The 26,643-nt window shown below is 51.7% G+C and overlaps 2 protein-coding genes across 6 annotated transcripts in view; one reads left to right on the top strand and one right to left on the bottom strand.

Annotated features, from left to right (window-relative positions):
- PPP1R7 (protein phosphatase 1 regulatory subunit 7) overlaps positions 1-2,564 on the bottom strand; it is a 39,335-nt gene extending 36,771 nt beyond the window's left edge. The window contains exon 1 of one of the 2 annotated variants that reach the window (XM_053597252.1): positions 2,463-2,564. In XM_053597252.1, the coding sequence (XP_053453227.1) occupies positions 2,463-2,514 (52 nt within the window). In that variant the 5' untranslated portion in view covers positions 2,515-2,564. The remainder of the gene's footprint in view (positions 1-2,462) is intronic. The other variant, XM_053597253.1, reaches the window with a different exon arrangement.
- Positions 2,565-3,340: 776 nt separating this feature from the next.
- The window catches only part of PASK (PAS domain containing serine/threonine kinase), a 55,854-nt gene continuing 32,551 nt past the window's right edge, over positions 3,341-26,643 (top strand). For 2 of the 4 annotated variants that reach the window (XR_008381221.1, XM_053597210.1), the window contains exons 1-12: positions 3,341-3,481; positions 9,263-9,498; positions 11,051-11,283; positions 11,923-12,093; positions 12,876-13,016; positions 13,550-13,681; positions 14,531-14,791; positions 16,366-16,534; positions 17,996-18,152; positions 21,971-23,217; positions 23,683-23,864; positions 24,264-24,431. Coding sequence is in view for 3 of the 4 variants with exons in the window: in XM_053597210.1 (XP_053453185.1) it covers positions 9,303-9,498; positions 11,051-11,283; positions 11,923-12,093; positions 12,876-13,016; positions 13,550-13,681; positions 14,531-14,791; positions 16,366-16,534; positions 17,996-18,152; positions 21,971-23,217; positions 23,683-23,864; positions 24,264-24,431 (3,057 nt within the window). In the remaining variant the exon portion in view is untranslated. Of the gene's footprint in view, positions 3,482-8,681; positions 8,742-9,262; positions 9,499-11,050; positions 11,284-11,922; positions 12,094-12,875; positions 13,017-13,549; positions 13,682-14,530; positions 14,792-16,365; positions 16,535-17,995; positions 18,153-21,970; positions 23,218-23,682; positions 23,865-24,263; positions 24,432-26,643 lie in introns of all 4 variants that reach the window. The other 2 variants (XM_053597211.1, XM_053597212.1) reach the window with 2 other exon arrangements.

Genomic DNA, 26,643 nt, shown 5'->3' with positions numbered 1-26,643 from the left:
AATGAAAAACTAAAATATAACCAACAGTGCGAACCACTCAAGGAAAAGTCACTGGTAATAAATATTACTGGACAGAGTGCTACCAACTCAAAGCTGTCAAAGGTGTTAAATGAATATTTTTTTTTTCTCTTTTTTTTTTTTTTTTTATTGTTGGGGATTCATTGAGGGTACAATAAGCCAGTTACACTGATTGCAATTGTTAGGTAAAGTCCCTCAAGTGAATATTTTTTAATTAATGAGTAAGCCAATACTAAATGTGGGCAGGTAAGACTTCTGTAGCAAGGCTGTCAAAACACTTTTCATAGTTCTTTTCATGACCTGTTTTGGAAGACTGTAAGATGTGAGGCAATCACATTACTTGGAATTATCCACCATACTGGAAGTATTCTTTTGTGCTCTTTAAGGGAAAGAAAAAGTTCTATTTCACCTTTGTATTTCTGGCTATGCCTAGCCAAGTAGCACCCAGGAAAGGATTACTGCATGAAACAAGTCCTTACAAAATCCACCTCCAAAACATCCAAACCCATCTCTCCTTCCTTGTCCTGGCAACCATCTTAGCTCAGCATCTACTTATTACCTGGGCCTGAACTACTGCCCTGCTGTTTCCCTGGTCCCTCTGTGACTTGTCTTTGTCTTGCCCTGTTTATCTATTCTCTGTTGCCAGAAAATCTGCTCTTTGACTCCAAAAATATTTCTGGAGTGCCAATGGCTCTTCTTGAGTTTGCATCTTGCCCTCAGAGATAGTGTTTTGGCAAATAATTTCCTTTTCAAAGTCTCAGTCTCCTCACCTGTACAAGGGAGATTGAATAGTGCCTACACGTCAGAGTTGCTGTCGGGTTTAAATTAGAAAAGGCTTAAGATCACTCAGTATGGGCATGACATGGAATAGACATTTAATAAATTAGTTATCACCAAGCATGGGCACTCTGTGGTCCAGGCTTAGGGAAGGAATGTCCTAAGAAGACTGGGGAGAGGTTAGGAGGGGCTTAGTTAATAAAAGGCAGCCAAAGTAAAACCTGAGAGTGGCAGAGAGGGTCTGGACCATGGGACAGACCAACATGTAGGAAAGTGAGGGGGATGATAGGATGGTGAGCAGGGGCAGTGAAATCCAGCCTAGAAGGGACAAACGCCTGAGTTAGGTATGGGCAGTGAGAAGGGAGGAAATACTGAAGATCTGAAGATATTAAAAGGCAGAGGTGTCGGAGCTCCTTGACTAAGTAGACAGGTGGGAGTAGGAGAGAAAAGCCTGGCTTTGTATTTGCCATTTACTAAGACACGGAAACAGCAAAAGAGGGATAGAGGAAGAGGGATGATAGGAAGAGGCACTTCTTACTTACAAAGATTCAAACGTATTGAAGTCCAAGACCTTTAAAACCTCAGCCTCAGATCTCCAAAACCTTCTCTGACCAGCTTCAATGGCCACTTCCCACCCTCATCACATATGACTGTCGCTCTTGGTCAAACTCTCCTTCATACCTGTTTGCCTGTGACTAGGCAGCATCCTTTGTATGGAGTGACCTTTGATCTTTTCCCTAACCCTATCCCCAACCTAGCTGACTTCTAGTTATTTTTCAACGTCCAGCTCAGAGCTTGCCCTGATTGTGGAGCCCTTACTACTCCCAAACATGCTGGCCCTTCTTCTGCGCCACCCCCTTCCAGTTCTGCATTTTTCACATGAAACCTAACATTTTTCACATGAAACCAGTGACTGCTCCTCTGGGAGGTCTGTACCTCTCACCAAACCAGGGGAGCCAAAAGCACAGAGGCACTCCATGACTCTCCTGTTGGGGTAGGTGTATGTGAACGTGTGTGCGTATGCAACTGTATATTCATGTATGTGATTACGTACATATCCACAGGTGTATGTATATATACACATACACATATAGACATAATTTTTTCCCCAACTAATCAAAAGGGAAGAAAGCTGAAGTGTATTTTTAGAACTGTGACAACCTTGAAAATAGGCACCGCCTTCTATAACTTAATCTCATCGCACCGCTCATCACCCTTTCACCTCAGTCCATTCGCTTTCGAGAGAGGACCCTTCCACACCCTGCCACGTGAACCAGGGAGCAGCCTCAGGCGGGTCCCGGGGCCCGAGCCTCAGTTTCCTCCGCAGCTGACGGAGGACCGCTCCCTCGTCTGTCAATCACAGAGGTTCAGAGCCAGGCTCCAGCCCGGCTTCCGAGCCACCCCGTTCCGATCGGCCCCACCCCCTGGGCCTGGACTCGCGCCGCCGCCCCTCCCTTTGGCTCTGGGTCCCTCCGGGCCAATGCCGCGCTGGGCCTGGGGCTCCCCGGGGTCTGGAGCCTCCCCCGCACCCCTGGGTCTGGCTGTCAGCTGTCAGGGGACCGCGTGGCGGTGGCTGGAGGCCGGGCGCCGAGTCTCCCTCCAGCAAGGGGCAGTGCCGGCCCGTAGCTCCTCCAGCCCCTTGCCCGCCGCCCACAAGGGCCGCTCACCCTCCATCATCTCCTGCGACTGTTGCTGCCCCGCGCCGCGTTCCGCCGCCATGTTGGCTGCTCTTCCCCTTTCCGGAATCGTTACCTCAGGCCCCTCAGCCAACCAGGACTCCGGGCTCTGAGCCGGCTCAGCCAATGGAATCTCGACGCAGATGCTGCGTTCCCCCCGAGGCGCCTGCGCGGGCCCAGCGCCTCACGGGAGTTGTAGTTCCTTCGCGAGGTCGTCCGTGGTGCCTTCTCTGCCAACTTCGGGAAGCGGAGCCGAGGGTGTCGGAGCAGTGAGCTCAGAGCCGTGGCCACAGGCGGACTGAGAGAGTGTCGAAGCAAACGGGAGAGTCTCTCTGGGCTTGAGGATCGGCTCAGGTTACTGTTCCGACCTCGGAGGCGGAGGCGACCGCGAGCCAGGCGGATCTCTCCGTGGGTTGCAAGGTGCGGGCAGGTTCTACGTGCATCGCCAGCTCTGCGAGCCTCGCTGGCTGCGTCTGGACAATGGGCCGAGGGGCAAGAGCGGCAGTTTTCTCCTGGGTTTCCGTGCGAATTTAACCCGCTGCTCCCGACGATCGGCACAGGGCGGGCAGGTGCGGGGCGCCAGCTGGGCTTCGCTCGCCGCCGTTTCCTGACCACTGCGGGAGCCCGTCGGAGCCAACCTGTGCTCCCCGCCTCCAGAACGAGGCCGCCGAGAGGCGGACTCCACGCTGCTCATCCTTCTTGATTCCGACGAGAGAAGAAACAGCGTCGGCCCACCCGGGCTGGCGGAGGCGCCCATCTCTTTTGGCTTTTCTGAGGCGCCGTAGGGGGCGTCCGGTGGTGCGTCCCTAGCAACCGTTAGGGCGGGCTTCCAGGCTCGGGCCCGCGCGATCCCGCCCATAGGTACCAATGGTTGGTCCGCGGTGCTTGTCAGTCGGCACGAGTCGCATTGCGATTGGCTGGGCGGGCTAGAAGCGCGGATGAGGGGGGCTAGAAGCGCTCCCTCCCGCCATTCGAAGAGAGCTCGGCGGTGGGACCCACACAAGCCCCAGGTGAGAGACCTTTGCTTGGAAGGGTGGGTCTGGCTCCGCGACCTCCGAAGGGCGCCGCCGCCGGCCCTCGGGACAGCCCACCCCCCAACCTCTGGTGTCCCTTGAGCGCCGCCAGGCCTGCTCGGCTTGGTCCGCTCGGAGCCCGGGTTGTGGGGTTCCGGCCGTTAGCCCCAGGCCCCGGCCCGCGCACCCGGGCGCTCTGTGCTCGCTCAGATCTGTGTGCATTCCTTGCTTTTCGTCTGTCGTACTGAAAGATGAGCTCCGGAGCTTATGTCTTGGGAATGCGAGCACGTCAGCAAACGTTTGTGGGGCGAACCAAAGAGGGGTAGCGTGTGTTCACCGATTCTCGACTCCAGCACTTACAAGTCCCATACGTACCTGGACTTTATCTTTAATCTTATTTATTTTCACCAGTTTTTCTTTTCTCAGAGTCTGACAGGTGTCTGAGCTGAAAACTAGAGATGCTGCCTTGATGCCTTTTACCCCTTAATTCCCACATCTCCTCATTCAGTAAATCCACCTTGAGTCCTTTAAAGTCAATTTTCGGGATTGCTCGGGCAGGCCCTGGGGGTTATGCCCAGCTTTGCGGATTCCTTTTCCACCTGCTCACTCATGTGCTGGACTCCTCTTTGGGAGTCTTGACCTTTGTAGGACTCTGCAGGACTCAGCCCCCTGCCCGTGCCTCCTCCAAGAGCCTTTGCGCATTCATTGGATGCATTCCTGGATGCAAGAAAAAGCCACGGGCTCAATTTAGCTCCATCAGAAAGGAAGGCAATATTGGCTCCCAAACCTAAGTCCAGAAGAAAGGTTTTGGATTGGGGGGATTGACTCAGTGGCTCGGAATTTTCCTTGCCATTTTCTTTTCTGCTGTCCACCTTGGTGGGCTTTGCCCAAAGGCTGGTTCTGCTCTTTGCTACAGAGCTGCTGGGAGCAATTGGAGCTATTTGCTTCCTAACTTATGTTCTGTTGAGAGAGAGAGAGAGAGACGGTTGCTTGTAGGTATTCACCCCAAAGAGTGAGGGATTACTTTTTCAGAAGCTCCCTGCAAAGCTCTCTTTGCTTCTGTTTGATTTGAGGCAGGGTCATTCCTGCCTCTGGAATCACAGTCAGCAATGGGAATAGGATTTCTCTTTGATACCATCAGGTGTCAAAATTTGGTCTGAGTTTGGCTTCCTGCATCTGTCATTCAGAGCAGATATAAAATAACAGTAACTCTGCCCCTAGGCTTCTGGGCACATGGTGGGTGATGTACAATGTTTATCCCTTTGTTGCTTAGCATGGAACTAATTTAGAGTGAGAATCATTTTATTGCTTCTTCATGACCAAGGCCTGTGGACAGCTGAGAGAACTGCTCAGCTGGAGGTTAGTGGGCCATTTTTTCCCCTCCATGTGGTCTAGGCTTCCTAGCTGCATGGTGGATTCCAGGCAGACCTCTGATAAGGTGCCTTCCTTTCCCCAGAATGGTATTCGTAAGTGGAAGCTGCAAGGGCTCTTCACACTGCATCACTTTGCTTTTTTAGAGTAAAGTTTGGTAACACTGACAAGTCTGAAGTTATGTTTTTCACAAATTAGTATATTCTGAAGAGTTATATTACTTTGTTAAAAAAATGTTTTATAACATTTACAATGTGTTCTGAAGCTGTGTTCCCAACTTCTCTGTAGTTGGTTCTAGAAGTAGAAAATTACCTTTCGGTATGATTACCTTATTGTTATTTATTGTAGAAATTACTAGTGTATTTAGATGATGAGAGGAGGAAATATAAACCTGTCACTAAATGACATTTTAAATGTTGCTACTTGAAGGAAAATAATACATTCAAGTAATTTACTATTTAATTTCTTCTTAGCTTGCTGCACATCTTTGGGTTCATACTGAGCTGTTACTTTTCAGGATCCCATGCTGGCACGTGTGTGTGTGTGTGTGTGTGTAGAATGTAGAATGTCTTTTAGTGTTTAGTATATATTACTTGATTCATACAAAAGAGTAAAGACAGTGTTAGTCACGTATCTCCCAGTAATGCTCACTGCCCACATCAGGAGGTCAGGAGACCCTGTGCCATCCTGCTCTGTTGGGTCCCCAGAGATGCCACCTCCCTGAAGTTTGTGTTTATCACTCTTATTTATGAAGTTGTTTTATCACCCATGTGTGTATCCCTAAACAATATACTTAGATTATTTTATTTTGTTATTTTGTTTTATAGGGGAGAAATCCTACTGTTAATAGTCATTTGTAACTTCATTTTTTTTATTTAATAGATTTATTCTTGTTGTATGTAGTTCATTTATTTTCAATGCTATAATTCATAGCGTGAATATGCCAGAATTTTCTTTTCTTTTTTTTTTTTTTGCAGTTTTTGGCCGGGGCTGGGTTTGAACCCACCACTTCCATCATATGGGGCCTGTGCCCTACTCCTTTGAACCACAGGCGCCACCCAATATGCCAGAATTTTCATGTTAATGAACATTTAAGTTGTTTCATTGCCTTCCTGCATTTCTATCTTTCTTTGCTATTGAGAACCATGCTGCCCTCGACATTCGTGTGTCTTGCTGCCCTCGACATTCGTGTATCTTGCTGCCCACGTGCAAGAGTTTCTCTAGATTATAAATCTAAGCCAAAAAAACTCACAAAATAAATAGTTTTATAAAGAGATTAATTTATTAGAGTTCTGTTGAGTCAAATCCTTACCAATTTTTGGTATTGTTACACTTCTTTTTTTTTTAGAGACAGAGTCTCACTTTATCACCCTTGGTAGAGAGTGCTATGACATCACAGCTCACAGCAACCTCCAACTCCTGGGTTTAGGCGATTCTCTTGCCTCAGCCTCCCCAGTAGCTGGGACTACAGGCGCCTGCCACAACGCCTGGCTATTTTTTTTTGTTGTTGCAGTTTGGCTGGGGCTGGGTTTGAACCCACCACCATCGGTATATGGGGCTGGCGCCCTGCTCACTGAGCCACAGGCACCGCCCTTGTTACAGTTCTTAATTTCTTCTGCATAGAGAATTTTTCTTTTTTGTGGTTTTTGGCTGAGGCTGGGTTTGAACCCACCACCTCCAGCATATGGGACTGGCGCCCTATCCCTTTGAGCCACAGGCGCCACCCGTTCTTAATTTCTTCTGATTACTCATGCTAATAAAGTTAAGCTTCTTCTTTTTTTTTTTTTTTAAGTTAAGCTTCTTGTTATAAGTTTGTTGGCCACTAGGATTTCCTGTTCTGTGAAACTTTTTCTATTTCTCGTCATTTTCCTATTGGACTATGTCTTTAAAAATTTTTAAATATTTGACCTTTAAAAGCTACTCTGGGCTGGGCACAGTGGCTCACACCTGTAATTCTAGCATTTCGGGAGGCTAAGGCAGGAGGATCACTTGAGCTCAGGAGTTTGAAGCTATGGTGAGCTGTGATTGCCCTATTGTACTCCAGGCTGGGTGACAGAGTGAGACCCTGTCTATAAAATAAACAAAAATCCAAACTAGTCTAGATATTAAATCTCTGTTGTTTATATACATGGCAAACAACTTTCCAAGTTGTTTATCGTTTATTTTCATTATAGTGTTTTTTGTGAACAGACATTCTCAAATCAAATGTTAATTTCATCATTCTTATTTCATAGCTAGAACTTTTTGTGCCTTGTTTTTAAAAAAAAATCTTTCTCTGTGGTGCCTATGGTTCAGTGGGTAATGTTACGGCTCCATATACCAAGGGTGTCAGGTTCAAACCCAGCCCCGGATAAACTGCAACAAAAAAAATAGGCAGGTGTTGTGGCAGGCGCCTGTAGTCCCAGCTACTTGGAAGGCCGAGGCAAGAGAATCTCCTAAGCCCAGGAGTTAGTTGGAGGTTGCTGTGAGCTGTGATGCTATGGCACTCTACTGAGGGTGATAAAGTGAGACTCTGTCTTTAAAAACAAAAAACAACAACAAAAAAATCCTTTGGGCAGCACTTGTGGCTTAGTGGGTAGGGCACCTGCCCCATATACTGAGGGTGGAAGGTTCAAACCCGGCCCTGGCCAAACTGCAACAAAAAATAGCCAGGCATTGTGGTGGGCACCTGTAGTCCCAGCTACTCGGGAGGCTGAGGCAAGAGAATCGCCTAAGCCCAGGAGTTGGAGGTTGCTGTGATCTGTGATGCTACGGCACTCTACTGATGGTGATAAAGTGAGACTCTGTCCCTAACAAAAAAAAAAACAAACAACTTTCTCTACCCCACATTTTTGCAGATAGTCTCTTTTATTTTTTTTTAAAGTTTAGTGTTTCAATAGGAAAACTAGCCGAGCGCCTGTAGTCCCAGCTACTTGGGAGACTGAGGCAAGAGAATCTCTTAAGCCCAAGAATTGAGGTTGCTGTGAGCTGTGATGCCAAAGCACTCTACCCAGGGCGATACCTTGAGACTCTGTCTCAAAAAAAAAGAAAAGAAAAGAATTACCTTTATCTTCAATAATGAATAAAGACATTTACAGATCGAGGACCCTTGTAAGTCACAGGGGGAGGGAGGCAGGGGGGTGCTGCCCCAGACAGGGGAGAGTCACAGCAGGGAGGGTGTGACTCCACAACCCACAAGACTCCAGCCTGGCAGACATGAAAACTCCATATAAAGCTAGAGTCATAGAAAAACATCCAGGCTCGGCACCTGTGGCTCAAGTGGCTAAGGCGCCAGCCACATACACCTGAACTGGCGGGTTCAAATCCAGCCCGGCCCCTCCAAACAACAATGATGGCAATAGCCCGCCACAATGCCCGGCTATTTTTTTTTTTTTTTTTGGTTGCAGTTGTCATTGTTGCTTAGCAGGCCTAGGCCAGGTTTGAATCCGCCACCCTCGGTTTATGTGGCCAGCGCCCTGCTGCCTGAGCTACAGGTGCTGCCCTAAGGTAACTCTCTAAGTGCTTCTTCCTCCCCATTCTTTCTCCAATTAACTGTTTGCTCAGTTACCTGAGTCTTTAACTCTTAACTTCTGTCTGTCATATTTTTTATCATGTCTCTCTGTGTTACATTCTGGGTTATTTATTCAAATGTATCTTCTAACTCACTATTTTCTCTTCAGCTGTTTTGTCCATTTATTGGCACTAAAAAATTGACTTTATTGAGGTATAATCTACATACGATAAAATGTATGCATATTTAGTACATAGTTCAGTGAGTTTTGAGACAGGCATAAACACAATCGCAATCAATCATCACTGGAAAAATTTCCTCTGTGCTCTTTCTTAGTCAACCCGCTTCCCCGCCCAACAGCTGGCCCCGTCACTGCTTCTCGTCACTGGAGCTCAGGTTTGTCTTTTCTAGAGGTTCATGTCAGGGAAATCTCAGAGCACACCTCTTACACCTGCCTGTTGACACACAGCGTAAAGATGCTGAGATTTGCCTGTGTCTCATGTGTCACTAGTTCATTCCTCTTTATTTCTAAATAGGTTCCTTTGTGTGGATATAGTGCAGTTTACTTATTTGCTTTCCTGTTGATGGATAAACATTTGTATTGTTTCCAGTTTAGAACTAATATGAGTAAAACTATTGTCAACGTTTGTGTAGACCCCTCTATGTAAATATTAAATATCTAGGAGTATAATTACTTGGTCCTAGGGTAAATGGCAAACTGCTTTCCAATGTGGGTGTACCATTGGAATACAAACTTTGGGCTGACTGTTCTCACATTCCAGGGTCTGACCCGGGTGGCAAGTGGGTGTGTGTGTCATCTGGAGCTGAGCTTAACTCAGGAGTGTGAAGATTAGTTGGTTAAACTGCCTTCATGTTCTTGTGCTGCAGATGTTAATCAGGTGCACTTTGTTTTCTAGTTTACGATTGTTAGAGGTGGTGGCTTGGTCCCTCCTTCCCATGGAGGACAGAGGCTCAGCCGTCTTTGAAGAGGACCAGAGAGGCCCATCTGGGAGCACCCCCTTGACAGTGCCAGTGGAGCGCCCAGCTGCACAGACCATCTCCAAGTCCAGCAAGTCATTTTCTGCTGCCCGCAGACACCTGAGCAGAAAGAATGGGCTTTCTAAGCTCTGCCAGAGCAGGATGGCGCTCTCCGGTAATGGCCTTCTGGTCATTGTGGGTGTCTCTGTTGACATTAAAATACAGAGTCACTGTTTTCTCCTTATAGAAACCCTTTGGGTGGTCATTAAAGTTGGTTATTCTCAGACATTTGTATAGGTGCTGGGCACATGTGTGGGAGGTATTGGCCAGACCCTCCCTGCTGTGACTCTCAGCCAGTGGCTGGAATTCACCTGCACACTTTGGGGTCAGGTCACAGCAGAATGTTTCCTCTCTGCAGAGTGTGTGAGAATGCTGCCCCAGGCTGGTTGCAAGTGAGATGCAGTTTTGCAACGTTAGCTCAGTCAATGAGTGCTTACTGAATGGTAGGCATGGCAAGGAAATAGAGATGCATATGGGTTGCCAGCCTCACTATGTGGGGGTGTGGGGGGTGTCCTAGATTTGGCCGAGTGCTGGGGGGCAGTGGCTTCCCCACTGGACAACAGTGGGCAGAAAGCCTTGTCATCTTTGAGGGACTCACTGGTAGGAGGCTACATGCTTGAAGTCGGGGTGGCCCTGGAAAATGGAGAAGTCCTTTGGGACATTAGAGGTGGCCAGAGCCAGGACAAAGAGCTGCAGGAGAAGGGAGGTGGGGTCTGGTCTCAAGGGTAAGGAGTGGTCTGACAGAGAAAGAAAAGGATGCTGGAGCTGAGTGGTGAGGTGTCAGCAGCTGGAGTGGGGATCCTGCAGAGAAGCCCTGAGATGCCCTGAGGAAGGGGCTGTGTTGGTTTAGGAGGTCACTGTGGCAGCTGCATGGGGAGCTGGGGCAGGAGCTGAAGGTATGGTATCCTGAGCGTGGCCAAACCGGGTATGATGACTGCTGCCGGGAAGATGAGGCACGAGGGGCTTCTGTCAGGGAGCTGGGTGATGTGAGGATCCTACATGTAGACCACAGAAGAGAGACGATAGGGTGGGAGAGAAACAGAAGGGTCACATCTTACATGGTAGTGCTGGAGGATGAGCGGGCTCCCCGGCAGAGGAGCTCAGGACCTGCCAGGCTGGAGTCTTGTGGGTTGGGAGCTGTTGAGTAGTGGGCTGGAGCCAGGTCCCTGGGTGATGGGAGGCGGGCTGGAGCCAGTGCCTGGAGGACATGTACTCTGGATGGAGGGAGTCCAGGACTGCTGGTGTGAGTAGCAGGGTGAGGACTGAGCAGGGGCTCCTGGGTAGAGTGTGGGAGCCACTGGAGGTGTTGCTGAGAGCAGATCTTCTGGAGCAGCAGAAAGTGAATGTGGCAGGAGAGAAAGAAGGCAGGGTGGGTGGGTGGGTATGAGCCGCTCCTGAACTGTGTGCAGTCTTCCAGGAGTGAGAGGGCAGTGGCTGGAGGGCTGTGGGATCTTGGCATGATGGGAGGGAAGAGACCTTCAAATTTAATTAGACCTAGAAGTGCTGGTCTGGGCTGCTCAGGGTCCTGAGAGGACATTGTTCTGTGCTGGGACCCACATTTAGAGCAGGATTAGAGCGGGCCAGCTGCAGGTTGACTCTCCCTGTGGTCCATTTGCAGGGGCAGTCCTGGCAGCCATGTGAGGTGTACAGTTTTCTTTTCTTTCTAGAAGACAAATGGAGCTCCTACTGTCTGTCATCACTGGCTGCCCAAAATATTTGCACCAGCAAATTGCACTGCCCTGCTGCCCTGGAGCATGCTGAGCGTGCTGGGTCCCAGGCCAGCGTATCCTGCTGCTCCCTGCTGCAGGGGCTGTCTGCAGGGTGGTCTGCCCCTCTGCTCCCGGCTCCTGTGTGCAACCCCAACAAAGCTGTCTTCACCGTGGATGCCAAGACCACAGAGGTGTGTGCTGGTCTGAGATGCAGATGCAGATGTTTGGAGTTTGCACCTTAAACCTCTAACTGCAGACAGAGGAATTCATGTTTTAAGTACAGTTAGGATACTTATACATGAGTGTTAATAGTTAATATGTAAACTGTAACCATTTGGTTTTATTTATATGTTAACAAAAGGTAAAAATTTGGAGAACTAAAATGAGTCAATCAAAATGAATTAAGTCTTCTTGCAAAGTAGAGATTCAAGGAAAGGCACGTTACATACTCACACTTGCTAAGCTGCTGGCCTAGCTGAGACGAGGGCGCGTGTGCCGCTTCCAGGCTGACGCTTTTGTGTGTGATGCGCACTTACTCACAGATAACTGAAACGTGAGGCGAGGGCTTGATAGAAGCTCCCATGTTTTCTTCAGAGTCTCAAATATGGTCCATGTGGTTGGTGAAGGGTGCATGGGTTCCGTCTGCACTGACCTGTTTCCCTGTGGTCAAGCCCCAGGCGGCACCAAGGTTGGGCGTCTGGGGGGGGGGGCCTGTGGGGCAGTCAGGCCTTGGGCCACCATGCTGGTCTTCAGGTTGCTCTTCTCTTTGGCTCTCGGCTGCTATGGGAGTCAGAGGAGCTGCTGGTGATGCCCATGTCCTCACCCCTCAGATCCTGGTTGCCAACGACAAAGCCTGCAGGCTCCTGGGCTGCAGCAGCCATAGCCTGGTCGGTCAGAGGCTTGCACAGTTCTTCCTGAAGTCAGACTCGGCTGTCCTTGAGGCCCTCAGTGAGGAGCACATGGGCGCTGATGGCCATGCTGCAGTGGTGTTTGGCACTGTGGTGAGTGGGGCTTGGAGGGGCCCTGGCCTGGTCAGAGGTGACAACAGCATATGGTGGGAAGAGCACTGCTGGGGGTTGGGTGGCACCAGGCAACTTCTGCTTCTTCAGCTTAAAACACCACCAAGGGGTGCCATTTCCCCCAGCCGGGGCAGAGGTGGGGGCCCTTACAAGCGATAGTACCACAGAAACAGGTAGGGTGGCTGTGGCTGGCCCTCCAGGGCACCTCAGAGGGCCCCCGGTTTGTTCCAGGGAGGTAGCTTGGCTGGCATCTTGCAGACCTGAGGACCACACCAGATTCTCAAAAAGCAATATAATTTTATTGTGTTTATTAATTTTTGCATCAGAATTTACACATTCTGTGTGTTTGGTGTTTGTTGGAATGGGCTGGAGGCATGTGCCTGGACCCTTTCCCTGGGGAGCTCTGACCCTCCCTTTTGTGCCACCTGTCCAGCCCGAGCTGTTAGAGGAAGGCACAGAGGAAGCTCAGACAGGGTCATTGGCATCAGAGACTGGCTGGTTGAAGAACCTGACAGCTAGCAAGAGAAAGACTAAGATATTCCACATGCATTGGTGTCTGTTTCTTTAAGAAAGAGCAGAAACTGCCATGAAGCTGAGGGGGAGAGAGAATCTGCCCTCAGTGACTGTAATGTTCAGTATCAGAAGCCAAGTTTGTATGTTGCTACATTTCTGAAGTGTGAGACAGGTGAGCAGGGTTCAAACTCCTTGGAGTCTGGGATGGCTGTCCAGGAGGCAGGGCCCCACCTGAGCCTGTCTGTCGGCAGGTGGACATCGTCAGCCGCAGTGGGGAGAAGGTGCCAGTGTCGGTGTGGATGAAGAGGCTGCAGCAGGAGCGCAGCCTGTGCTGCGTGGTGGTCCTGGAGCCTGTGGAGCGGGTCTCGGCCTCAGTGGATTTCCAGAGTGATGTGAGTGTGTGGCTTTGCCTTGTGTAAGGGACACTGCAGCCACATGTCCCTCCTTTGCCATCATGTCAGTGACCTTGTTCCCTGTCTGTCTTTAGAAGAAAGAGTGATGAGTCTGGAGGGTCTGCCCCATTGTGCTTCTGCCCAGTCATCTGTGTCTGGGCAAGGAGCTAAATTTCCCATGCCTTAGTTTTCTCATCTGTGAAATGGGGATGTGGTCATAACTATTCCTAGAGTTGCCTTGTCACTTAAATGGAGTGACATGTAAACCCCACAGACAGTGGCTGGCAGTGGAGGCAATGCTCGGATGCGAGCTGGGATGTGGGGCTTGGGCACATGGAGAAAGCCACCATTGAGGGGCCTCTGGCAGGAAGAAGACAGTGTTTTTATGAAAGTTCATTTGTCTGTTACCTTGAGGGGTAGAAGTCATGTTCAGGGTTGTGCGTTTAGCTTGGAGGCATTGAGGCTCAGTGATGTTGAAATCTGGAACGCGAGAAGCTCTCGCAGCAGCACTAGAGTTCTGGGTTTCTCTCCAGGGGACCATCACATCGTGTGACCATCTCTTTGCTCATCTCCACGGCTATGCGTGTGGAGAAGACGTGGTGGGGCAGCGCGTCACAGACCTCATCCCCTCTGTGCAGCTGCCTCCTGGCCAGCACGTCCCAAAGGTAGGACCAGGGAAAATCACATGACCCCCAAGTCCCAGAAAGTCCCCATGGGGAGCCCAGGGCCTCAAGTTCAGACCTTGATGGGGGGCGGTGCTTGTGAGGTGGGTGCTTCCCCCACTCAGGGTTGGGCAGTGAGCTCCGCATCTCTGACGCAGGCCACAGCTTACACGGATGACCCCTGAAACAAGGGCGGGGGCAAAGCCTGGTCCTAGTTTGTTATCTAGAAAACCTTGATTAGTCAAAATAAAATTGGGAAACCAAAGACATTCTCAGTGTTTACAGGACAGGGAGTGTAATGCCAGGACCTGGCTGCTGGAAGAACTGAGAAGGCCGGTAGGGGCTGGCCAGGCTGCCCAGAGGGCAGTGCCAGCACGAAGCCACTGCCTCCAATGGCTGGGGGGCATAGGAAATGAAGGTCTAGGTCACTCTCAGAGGTAGACACCGAGGACATCGTCTGAGGCTGGGAAGGGTGGGAGGACCATGCTGGCTCTTCCTTGTTCCACACACATGGAACAGGGGATCAGCACCCTAGGGCAGAGCAAGGGTGGTACAGATTTTCAAGGTGTGGCCAAACCTCCTCAAGTCCCATCGTCTTCTCGCTCTCCTTCCCTGGGTCAGGTTCACTCATAGCCCTTGTGTGGCTGCACTCGGGGCAGTTCTGGACTTAGTCCTCTGCACTCCAGCTGCCACACCCTGGTCTGGGCTCTGCCTCCCCTGGGGCAATGTGGGGCTTGAGGAGACCTGGAAGGAAGAGTCCTGTCGGGGGTAGACATTCTTGGGACCTGAAGCAGCACATACACAGGGCTCTGTCCACATGAATCCTTGCTAAATGCTATGCCCTTTTTTCAGAACCTCAAAATTCAACGGTCTGTTGGAAGAGCTAGGGACGGCACCACCTTCCCTCTGAGTTTAAAACTGAAATCTAAATCCAGCAGTGAGGAGGTGGATGCCAGTGAGGTGGTCCCCCAGTGGAGCTACTCAGCGTCTGTGTGGGTCTTCTGCACCATCAGTGGCCTCATCACCCTCCTGCCGGATGGGACCATCTACGGCATCAACCACAGCTTTGCGCTGACGCTGTTCGGTTATGCGAAGACCGAGCTGCTGGGCAAGGTGGGGCTGGCCCTGGGCTGCCTGGCTCCCTGTGGCTGAGGAAGCCGACCTGCGCTCCACAGGCATGCACTTGACACAGCCCGCCAGACACGCTGTCCTGCTTGCTAGCTTTACCCAGGAAGGGATGGCTCTGTTGACGGGTCCTGGGCTGTTTCTCTAGACTGTGCATGGATGATAACCCTTGGGGTATCTCCAGGGTCACTCTAGAGGGAGAGGAGTACTTTGCCCAGAAGCCTGTTCCCAGTGGGATCCGGTCTGATGGGCAGGACCAGGGTTCCTGTCACAGTTGAAGGGATCCGTTTCTCACCCCATAGGCCTGGCCTCATGTCCTTGGTTGTGGCATGTGGTCAACATAGGAAGAAAGGGTTTCCATGGTCTCCCTTCCTTAGACTGGGCCCTTTCTGAAGCCCTTCAGGCATGAAGGGGGCCTCCGTCACCCAGAGCAGAGCACACCAGGGCCTTCCTCCCTCACCCAAAACTGTGCCGAGCAGATTTGTCACAGCTGCTGTAACAGTAACGACCTCCACAAATTAAGTGCCTAAAACTACCAACCTCACAAGTGCCGGTTACAGGTGGGCCATCTGGGACAGAGCCCAGTGGACCAGTCGGGTGAGCGTGGGCGGGTGCAGCCCCCAGGACCTTATCCTCCCAAGTCGCATGGCAGGACAGGGGTGGTGGGCATGGGAGCCCATGCTTGTGGCCCACGGTGCCTCCAGGCTCCTGTCTGGAAGAGCCTGGTTCCTCAGGCAGCCTCCGGAGCCATACGGCATCACCTGCACAGGCCTGGGCTCATCAGTAGGGGACACAGGAGGTTCACAGAGTGGGGAACGTTGTAGGGCAGCCTCTGGAGGCCCCCTGTCCCATTCCTGATACTTGAGTGTGCCTGTGCCTGGCACTCTGGCTCACCCATAACCCCTCCCTAAGCTCTGCCCTCCCTTGCAGGGCAGACTCTGGGACCGGCCTCTCTGCTCTCTAATAGATTAAAAGTAGGTAAATTTTGTTAGAATTAGTCAGATTTAAGTTAATTAAAAAGGAGTTAGCGTGTGAGGGCTTCCTGTAGGAGCCTAGGGCTTCAAGTCCTTTCATGGGGTTTCAGATGTTTCGTGGGGATCCTTGTGCCCTCTGAGGGCAGATCATGTTCCAGGCTCCTATGACTATGAGCAGCCATCCGGGCATTGGGGGCCACATGCAGGTTCAGAGAAAGCGCTGTCCCGCAGTCCCTTCCATGGGCATGGCCACAGTCTGGCTGACCGGGAGTCTCCCAGAAGCCGAGTGAGGACAGGCTGCCCACGCAGGCTCTGAGACCCAGGCATGTGGGGCCAAGGGTAGCAGGTGTCAGTATAACTTGACTCAGAGTGTGTTGGTTTTTGTCTTTTTCATAAGAAAAGGAGAAAATCATGAATTTACTTGTTGAGCGTCAGAGGGGCTGCAGGTGAGCAACAGGGCTGTGGCTTAAGGCCCTTCCTGAACTTGAGGGGAGAGCCACATGGGACCTCATCTTTCCCTGGAAGGGCTGATCTGGGGTTCAGTTCAGATCCTCTCAGGCTCTCAAATGTTACTACTTTGTTTTCTAGAATATCACTTTCCTGATTCCCAGTTTCTACCACTACATGGACCTTGCCTATGACAGTTCTTTACAACTGCCAGACCTGGCCAGCTGCCCGGACATCAGCAATGAGAGGGGCCCTGGGGAGATGCCCACAGACTCCTGGCAGGGCTGGGGCCCGGCTGGTGGGGTCCAGGGTAAGACATGGTGCCTGTCTGCAGTGTGCCTGTGCCACTGAACCCCACATAGCTCCGAGTCTCTAGCAGGGAGGGCTGGGGCAGAGTGGTAGGAGCTGCTTCCCCCACCCTCTCTCGGACATTTGCGTTCCCAGGGGCGGTGGTGCCATGTGCTGTTTTCACAAATCAGCACAGAGAAGAGGGGCAGAAAATCCTCCCAGACACTGTCAGCTGATGGACGCCTTTTAGGCAAGAAATTTACGTAGCTTTGTGTAGTGTAAGGTTGGACTGATACAGCATGTCATATCCTGGAGTGGCGCCATCAGAGTGGCGAGGGCCACTTATGCACAGCTTTTGTTCAGCCTCAAAGATACAGTATTCATGAGATTGGAAAGTTGCCCATGCAGGGGGCTCTCAATGTCTCACAGAGGAGAAAGCTGAGAGGGAGGGGAGATTCCAGGAGAGGGTCATGCGTTGTGGAGCCAGGTGGCCCTTCCCCTTTTTCCAGAACTCCAGGTGCTTCCCTGTGTGTAGGTGTGTGTGTGGTTAATACACACTCTTCATAGGATATTCAGGGGATACCATTTCTAACACTCTCATTGTTTCCTCAGGATGAATTTCGGAAAATGGAAACAGCACTTTTGTTAGTTATTGTCAAAAATTAGTTAGAGAAGTGGTTCTCACCTGTCCAGCTGTCCTTGTTGTGGAGAGGGCTTCCACAGTCAGAGGCTGGAATTCTTTCCAGCGTTTTTCCTAATCCAGGCTGTTTACCAAGAAGCGTACACCAGCCACCTACTATGTACTGGGCGCGTTATAGGCAAACACTCCACCCTTATGGAGTGGGGTGGGACAGTTAGGGCACGAGCTCAGGAAGTGCCCTGGGCATGGGATGAAAGCAGGTGGGGAAGCTGAGTATGCAGCCTTGGCACTGGGCTGGGGAGGCCAACAGAGCCTAGAGTGTAGCACTCGTGGACACAAGCCCCAGGCATGGCGGTGAGGCTGGGACACTCTGCTAGGAGGGCTGGGTAGGGAGCAGCAGGGCTCAGGGCCAATGGAGCCCAGAGCACAGCGCTCGTGAACACATGCCCTGGGCGTGGTGGGGAGGCTGGGACGCTCTGCCAGGAGGGCCGGGTAGGGAAAAGCAGGGCTGGGGGCCATAGCAGGGACTTTGGTTTTTACCCAAGTCTGATGGGAGCTCTCAGAGGGTCATCAATGGTTGGGGGACATGCTCTGAGATGGGTGTTAATGGGGTCAGGCTGGCTCACTGCAGGGCAGCGGGGAGACAGGAGGCTGAGAGGGTGCTGGTGTGGACCAGGGCATCTTGGATACTGAGAGCTTTGGGTCATGCTGCGAAGGTGGGGCTGAGAGGGAGTTTTTCTGATGGAGCCCTCTAGCCCCTGCCCCTGTGAATGGGGAGATGGGGAGGTTCACGTCAGTAGAGCGTGCCTGTGAATAGAACTCTCTGTTTGATGCTGTTGCCAGACCCAGGGGCTAACATCGTGCTTGCCAGTGACCATGATGACCACATTCTGCCTCAAGACCAGACCCTGAAGCTGGCAGGAAGCCGAGATGTCTTTACCGGGATCCAGACCCAGAGACAGCCAGGATCTGGAGGCCCCTGGTCTCAGCCTCCACCCGAGTGAGTCCTCTGATGGGAGTTGCGGTTGTCCTAAAGTCACAGCAGTGCTGGGTGGATAAGGGGCACTTGGGGGAGGTGTACTTAGCTGGCCAGTGATGACACTGGCAGCTAGTTGTGAGAGAGCGCTGTGTGCACACCTGTGTCTTCACACGCAGGACAGCACTGTTACCAGGACCCCTGGCTGAATCCTCACCAGCCCTGGTGCCGTTAATACTCTTATCTTCCTTTTGTAGATAAAGAAACAGGCTGTTAAGAGTTCAGGAACATTTAGGTAGATTTCAGAAAACTGATAGAAGCATAATTTTATTATTTAAAAATTGTGTGAAGCTGTTCTCCTTGTACACTTTAAAGTGTTCTATTTAGTGTAAAGAAAGTTCATATTAACATTAGAGAATTTGGGAAATGGAAATTGTGCATAGCCTTTTGGTGTGCTTTTACCCAGTTTTCTTCTTCTTTTTTTTTTTTTTTTGAGGCAGAGTGTCAGTCACTATGTCGCCCTCAGTAGAGTGCTGTGGCATCACAGCTCACAGCAACCTCAAACTCCTCAGCTTTAGTGATTCTCTTGCCTCAGCCTCCCAAGTAGCTGGGACTACCAGTGCCCGCCACAATGCCTGGCTATTTTTTATTGCAATTGTCATTTTTGTTTGGCAGGCCTGGGCTGGATTCGAACCTGCCAGCTCTGATGTACATGGTTGGCACCCTAGCCGCTGAGCCACAGGTGCCAAGGCTTAACCAGTTTTCTTTTTAAAAATACTTTTTATGGGGTGGCGCCTGTGGCTCAAGGAGTAGGGTGCCGGTCCCATATGCCAGAGGTGGCGGGTTCAAACCCAGCCCCGGCCAAAAACCACAAAAAAATATATATATATATATATTTTTTATGCTTAGCCCACAGTAAAGTGCCCAAACCTTGGCTGTGTGCGTGGCCTTGGTCCTTTCTCCATGCACATGGCGGGCTTGGCCCTCCCGCCAGCTCTCTTGCCCTGGGGTCAGCGTGTAGTCATAGTTGCCCGCTTGAGCCTTTCTTGCGCTCTTCCTCCCGTCTGTTGGCCGTTGTTGTATCTGTGATATTTACCCACATTGTTGTGCTCCAGTCTCCTTGAAGTTATATTAAGAATAGGCAGTGCATGGTCATGTGGTTTGTGAAGCACAGAAGAGTAACAGCGAAGGAAAGTTCACTGGCCATCTCCCAGCCGGCCTCCTCTAGCCTGTTCTGTCCACAGGGCACGACTCGGCGTCCCTCTGTGAGGCCCAGGTCTCCACTGCACACAGGCGTGTTGTATGTCATGTAGACAACATGTGGGTTCGTGCGAATCGTGCTCTGCTCCTTCCGTGCTGCTGGGAGGTCCTGAGTGTGTTGTCTTGGGCTGTATGTGTGCACATGTGCATGTGGGCTTTCCTCTGACTCATGGCCACCTGGATGCATGTGCGCCGCTGCTTCCTGTCGGCAGCTGTCACTGTGCGGCCATTCCAGTGCCACTTGTCTATCCCTGTTGTATGTCCATTGGCAGCTGAGGGAGAGGCTGCCTGCTGGTGGGCCATCAGTTGGGACAGGTGGCATGTGGCTGTGACTGCAGGGGCACCTTGCCAGTGCGTCCCGAGGGTTAGGTGGTCTCTGTGGGCTCTTGCCAAGCTCTGCTCAGCCAGTTTCTCCTCACCACTTTGCACAAGCTCTTCTGGCCCCAGGCTGTGCCACGAGGAGGCTGCCCTGTTAGGGTTCTCACTTTCTCACTTAAATTGAGCATTTTTGGACCTCACAGTTGTGAGATTTGGGTGTGGTCAGTTACTGGAGGTTCATCCCCTCTGCTCACTTGCACACTCACTCACAAGAGTACAGTGTAGTCAACAAAATACGCTGAGACAGAAAGAGCAAGGCTGGGGAGTGTGAGGGACGCGAGGTGGGACTAGGACAGGGGCTTCCTCCTGTGGTGTTCTTTAATTGTCCATAATCCTAGGAGCTCAGTCTCATTACTATTTTTAGCAAATTGATGATGAAGCCAAGTGAGTTGTTAGACTGTGGATCAGGAGCTAGAGGGACTAGGTGACCAGGTTCAGGTTCCCAGCAGCTCCTAGGCAGGGTGAGCCCCAGCACATGGTGGAGAGTGGGCTGGGGCTGCTCTGGGAGGCTCACCTGGGGTCCACGCCCCTCACTGACTCAGTTCAAGTGGCTAGATTTAGTGACATGGCAGTGCTGGCTTCTGGGGCAGCTGGGGAACGTCCTTGTTTTCTGGGTTTCATGCTAAACATCAGCGATCCTACAGGTTCACAGTCTGTTCACCAAAGTTTAATCTAACAAGCCCTAACACTGAAAGTTTTTTTTTTTTTTCAGATTTGATGTTGCTGTGAATTTGATGGTCACATTGAGTTCATGGGAAGCCACTTCTGATTCCCTTCAGCCTCTATGCTTTTTTTTTTTTTTGTAGAGACAGTGTCTCACTGTACCGCCCTCAGGTAGAGGGCCATGACGTCACACGGCTCACAGCAACCTCTAACTCTTGGGCTTACGCGATTCTCTTGCCTCAGCCTCCCAACCAGCTACAGGCACCCGCCACAACGCCTAGCTACTTTTTTGTTGCAGTCTGGCCGTGTTTGGGTTTGAACCTGCCACCCTCGGCATATGGGGCCGGCGCCGCCCAGCCTCCATGCTTTTCGTAGGCTTTGCTATGGAACAGGGCAGCATTTCCCCAGCCTGGCAGGGTCTCCTGACAGAGGGCTGTCCGACCCCTCTGAAATCCAGCCCACGGATTTGGGTGGAGGGCAGTGGAAATGGGAGCAGACACTGTGCCACCGGCAGTTGGAACATTCAAGGTCCTGGACACCATGCTGTCCTGCATGGGGCCAAGCCTGCTCTGAGACACCATGTCCAGAGGCTGCCCCGGTGCCTTGGCTGGCTCCCTCCTACCTCTGCTGTCCCTGCAGCAGCCTTTACTTCCCTGAGACTGGCTGGATGTGAGGGAGGGCGAGGGTGGTGGAAGTGGGGGCACATGTGGATGCAGACGTTTGTACCTGGCCTCTGCAGACCCTTGCCCTTCCCCTCAGTTGCCCCAGAAAACTCCTGCTCCTCCTCAGGACTGCGGTGATAGTCCCTTTCTCTGTGGGATACATCCTTGTATCAGATGCTCCCTCTCTGTCCTTGCGAAGCTCTGTTGGACTTTTGCTGGGTTGCTGCTGTGAGCTTACACATCTGACCCAGTGAGACAGGGCATGGGAGTGTTTGGTCCATCGGTGTCCAGTGCTATACCTTGGACTGATGTAAACAGATGCTGGGGCTGGTCCCTCAGCCCTGAGGCTCGTTCCGTTGACTGCAGGAGCAGCCTCTTCCCTGGGCTGTGTGTGCTGAATTCTCTGGTGGGTACTCTGTCCCACTTTGATGAACAAGGGAGCCTCTGCCCACAGGGCCAGCCCTTGCCACCCCTATGCTCCTTCTCATCCCTCTCGTCAGCTGTGAAGGGGGTTGGCCGATCACAGAGCTGGCTGGTCCTGTCTCTTCTCCCACACCTGGAGGTGGGGCTGAGGCTGAGCCGCCTGCTGTTGAGGGTGGGTGCTGGGTCACTGGGGCCCCAAATGTGGAGCTGGGAGTGCTGAGTGTGTGCTCCTGGGCACTCGGTAGTGTCCTCTGAGAAATCATTGTAAACATGTTTTTTTGGTGACTACTTGAGAGTAGGTGCTTTAATTTTTTAACTTGGCTACAAGATTTAACCTTTTATGTTATAAATTTTTGTGTTAAATCCTTTGTGCTTGTCTTGGACGGGATGGATGTGCTCTCTCCTCTGACTCTTCTGTGGCCTGTGTCAGTGTGTCATCCATGTTGCTGCCCCCAGGGTGGATGCTGTTTCAGAAGGAAGCCTGCCAGCTCACAGTGTGCAGCTGTCCCCGGAGCCCCAGCAAGTCACAGCCTTAGGGAAAGAGGAGCCTGCAGCAACAGAGAGCCCAAAGCAGGGTCTTCTGGAAGAAAGTGGGTCTGAACCAGTGCACACACAGTCACCGGCTTCTGGGGAAGCCTCAGAAACTCCAGTCCCGGCTGAGGACAGGAGGAGTGATGCAGGAGTGTGTGACCCACCCCAGGAGTCCTGGCTGGAACTGGCGGGGCTCAGTGGTCCTAGTGGTGCAAACTCTTGGGCCAGTGCCACCTCTGAGCATCGGGCCACGGGTCAGCCGGCAGGGGGCGGCCTCCTGATGCACTGCCCCAGATATGGGGGTGAGTGGGGCCTACGGCCGAAGGGCCAGGACTTGACTTCCAGCCCCTCTGGGGTGGCGTTTGTCTCCTTTGGGACACCTACTCTGGATGAGCCGTGGCTGGGCATGAAAGATGACCGAGAAGAGCTGCAGACATGCCTGATTAAGGAGCAGCTGTCTAGTCTGAACTTTTCAGGAGCCCCGGACATCACCTGTGTAGAGCTTGTCCCAGAAGAGCACACCACCTTCCCAGCCTCCATGTTCTCCTGTGATGTGGGAGGCAGAGACCTGCATGGCAGCCGCCCGGGTAGCTCCTCAGCCTGCTACGCCTTGGCCACGGACCTCCCTGGGGCCCTGAGAGCAGTGGAGTCTCAGGAGGCCGACATGAACTCGTTTTCCTGGAACCTCAAGGAGCTCTTTTTCAGCGACCAGACAGATCAGACTTCATCGAGCTGTTCTTGTGCTACGTCTGAGCTCGTAGGGACACCGTCTCCGTCAGTGGTGGGCTCTGATTTAGATGTGAGCAGTCTTCTTGGGCAGAGCTCAGGTGTTCTAGATGACAGAGAGCTGTTATTGCTGACTGGCACCCGCTTTGATTTGGGTGAAGGACAGCGGTTCCGGGAGAGCTGCCTGGGATGTGATCGGGCAGAACCATCTGAGGTTTCTTTGGTGTCCTTGGAGCATTTTGAAGTGAGTGACTGCAAAAGCCCAGCCTGCACCCCGCACATGGCAGATGCTGGCTCCAAAGATGCAACCTGTTCAGCAGAGGAGCCGAGGCTGAACGTGCAGGTCACCTCCACGCCTGTGACCCCTGGGGCTGCCGCCCTGCAGCGGGAGATCCGGGAGGGCAGCTACTCAGGGAGCTGCTGCCACCGTGACGGCCTGCAGCTGAGTGAGTCCCACCTTTGGGAGAAATTATGCATTAAGGGGAATGCTTGACTGCCCACCTCCTGAAAGTTAAGGTTACAGATGTGTATGCCTGCTCTGGGCCTCTTCCTCAGGGAGCCGCTCTCTGCAGCAAGGGAGGTTCTCTTGGATGATGGGTGGGCAGGGGGGTGGGGGGGCAAGTGTGGCCAGCCTGTGTGCATGGCTTTGAGGCCATTCACTTTCTTGTCACCTGAAGATAGGGACTGCTTTGGGTAAGGTCACGAGTGGGGGTTTCTGAGTTGGGCAGTGTTTTGTAGTGTGGCTTCCTGGCTGTGTGGGGAGCCATCCCACAGGCCGTGCTGCCAAGATGCAGTCTTTGCCCAAGTAGCTGCAAGCCTGCTCTGTCACCTGGACAGCGCTCTGGGCTTTTCCACCTTAAGGCCATGCCTGTGGGGACACAGAGAGCCAAGCGCTGTCCACTCACCCTCAGGTGTACAGTTTGAGGTGAAGCGGGTGGAGCTCCAAGGCCCTGCACCCCTGTTCTGCTGCTGGCTGGTGAAGGACCTTCTGCATAGCCACCAGGACTCAGCCACCAGGACGCGCCTGCTGCTAGCCAGCCTGCCCAGCTCCGCCCACTCCATGTCTGAGCTGCCAGGACCCAGCCCAGGGGAGGTGGGTGTCTACAGTCAGCTCCTGCCTCAGGGTACCTGTTTCAGTTGGCATTTCTCTCTTTCTCTCTGCTTTCTTGGGCATGGGAACAGCCACAAGTCTGTGTGTGGCTTTTTGACACTGTCTTCGAATATCCCCTGTGAGTATGAGCCTCGTGTGGGGCTTCAAGCCTGCATGTGCTGCATGTGGTGGGTGTGAGCATTCTGTGCATGTGCTGGTTTGGGAATATGCTGAGGCTGCAGAAAGCTGCCCAGGTCGGGTCTCCGTGGGTATGGGAGGAGGGGGTGTGGAGCTTGGCACACCTGTGGCAGGTGGGGCAGCTGCTGGGCATGCCCACATGTGTGGCCGTGTCCGCACCACGGCATAGTCAGCATGACCCACAGCCCTCCCTTTGCATGGCAGCTGCTTAGAGCCAAGCCCTGGTTTGAGGAAGCCCCCCGAGCTGTGGAGCTGGAGGGGCTGGCAGCCTGCGAGGGTGAATTTTCCTGCAAGTACAGCGCCCTGAGCCCACTGGGCAGTGGGGCCTTTGGCTTTGTGTGGACTGCGGTGGACAAGGAAGAGAACAAACAGGTATGCTGGCTTCTGGGGGATGTGGGGCTGGTGCCACTGCCAGTGGCTCCTGACTTTTGGTCCCTCTTCTCCAATCCTGGGATTTTTAGTGGGTAGGAGGCATCGTTCCCATGTAGTGCTGAGAGCCTCGTCTGGCATGGGGTTGGTTACACACTGACCACTAGGGTTGACATCCTGTTGAACTTTAGGCTCAGACTCCTGCCTGGCCAGGCTCAGGGTTGTGATTGCCAGTGGCATGTTGGGACCCATTCTGGATCCCCTGAGCCTGGGACTTGGACTGCTCTTCTGCTGGGATGCTGACTCTTCATGGGCACTGCAAACTGACACCTAAGATCTAGATGAGACCTCCCCACTTGACTGGAAAAGAAGTCCCCTCCAGACAGAAAAGCAAGCAAGCTCCCAATGGACGGTTGTCCTGGGTCCCAGGAATGACCTCTGTTTATTGCTCACGGGTGGAGCACCCCTAATGCGTGCTCCTTGCCACTATGTGCTCTCTCCCTGCCCAGTTGTGCCAAGCCCTACTGGGGTTTGTAGGGATTGACGTTGGGACCATACCCACTTCCCTGTTCAGAGGACTGTCCCTATTACTGTGAGCACTGTTACATCGCCAGTGCTCGATGGGTCCTGGAGTATTACCAGCGAGCCCTTCTGGCCCTGTTTGTCTATCACTGGGATGAGCCATAGATCTGTGTCTGGGTGGATTGCATCGTGTCTGTATCAGTCTTCCTAGTTCTGACAGTGTTTCATTAGAAGCTTTGGATTTTCTAGCTCAACTACCCTTCCTCCTGCAGGGGTCCAGCCTTTTCTTTTTTTGCTGCAGCACACTGGAAGAAACATTGTTTTGGGCCACACAGTAAATACACAGACACTAACGAAAGCTGCTGAGCGAGGAAAAGGTCTGTGCATAATTGTCGAGATATCCGACACCAGAAATAAGCAGAACAGTCCTAGTCCTAAAATAATCTACATGTGGCCTGCGGGCAGCAGGGTAGTCTCCACCATGTGAGGGTGGTGTTGTCTCCTATTGTCCAACATCTTCACCTTTGGTCCTTCCTCCTGCTGTGTGACCAGGACCTGTGCAGCCGTCATGCAGCAGGTGCTGACTTCCCTGCACTCCCCAGTGAGCACCTTTCATATGAGGATATTTCATTTAATCTTCAGCCCACTAAAATCCTTTTTTTTTGAGGCACAGTCTCAAGCTGTGGCCCTGGATCAAGTGCCATGGTATCACAGTTCATAGCAACCTCCAGCTCTTGGGCTTATGCGATTCTTTTGCCATAGCCTCCCAAGTAGCTGGGACTACAGGTGCCTGCCACAACGCCTGGTTATTTTTTTGTTGCAGTTGTCGTTGTTTAGCAGACCCAGGCCGGGTTTGAACCCACCAGCCTCGGTGTATGTGGCCAGTGCCCTACCAACTAAGCTACGGGTACCACCACACTAAAATCTTTTAATTTTTTTTTTTGCTATATATTTGTTCATTTATTTTCTTAGCCTTAGATTTATAATCTTAGGGAATAAAACATTATAATGACACATTACTTTCTCTCAAAAAGTTTAATTTTAGGAGACATAGGAGCGTTTATTTATAAATACAGTAGAATATTGACTACCCCAGGGATTATAACAAACTGGTTGACATATGGAGGTGGTCAGCATAAGGAACTAGACCTACTGTACTGATACATCACACTAAAATCTTTTTTAAAAGAATGAGTGTTGAATTCTATCAAACTCTATCAAAAGATGTCTCGTCCAGTGGTGTGGTTAATGTGACACCTGTCAGCTTGCAATAACGGACTCAGTCCTCAGTCATGTTCTAATATTCTTTTAAAGTACAGCTGATTTTGATTTACTAATATTTCTACTTGGTTTTCTTTTTTCATTTATGTTTATGCATTTTTTTTAATGTCAAAGTCACGTGGAGTCTGCAGAGGCAGCAGTTTCAGCAGCGGCATGTCCATGGGCGTGGGGTCAGGCCTGCACTTTCTGTGGTGACGTGTGTTCCCTTGGCTGTCTAATTCTTGTGTTACTCTCTTTGTTTTTTTTGCTATACTTACCAAAAATTAATTTGTTTTACTCATTGTGTGTTCTTTCCTCAGCCTCCCGAGTAGCTGGGACTACAGGCACCCACCACAATGCCCAGCTATTTTTTTGTTGCAGTTTGGCCAGGGCCAGGTTTGAACCTGCCAACCTTGGTATATGGGGCTGGCGC

The sequence above is a fragment of the Nycticebus coucang genome, chromosome 7, assembly GCF_027406575.1.
Source record: "Nycticebus coucang isolate mNycCou1 chromosome 7, mNycCou1.pri, whole genome shotgun sequence".
NCBI classification, from domain to species: domain Eukaryota; kingdom Metazoa; phylum Chordata; class Mammalia; order Primates; family Lorisidae; genus Nycticebus; species Nycticebus coucang.
The sequence above is the reverse complement of the archived record's forward strand: the minus strand, read 5'-3'. Positions and strand labels throughout refer to the sequence as shown.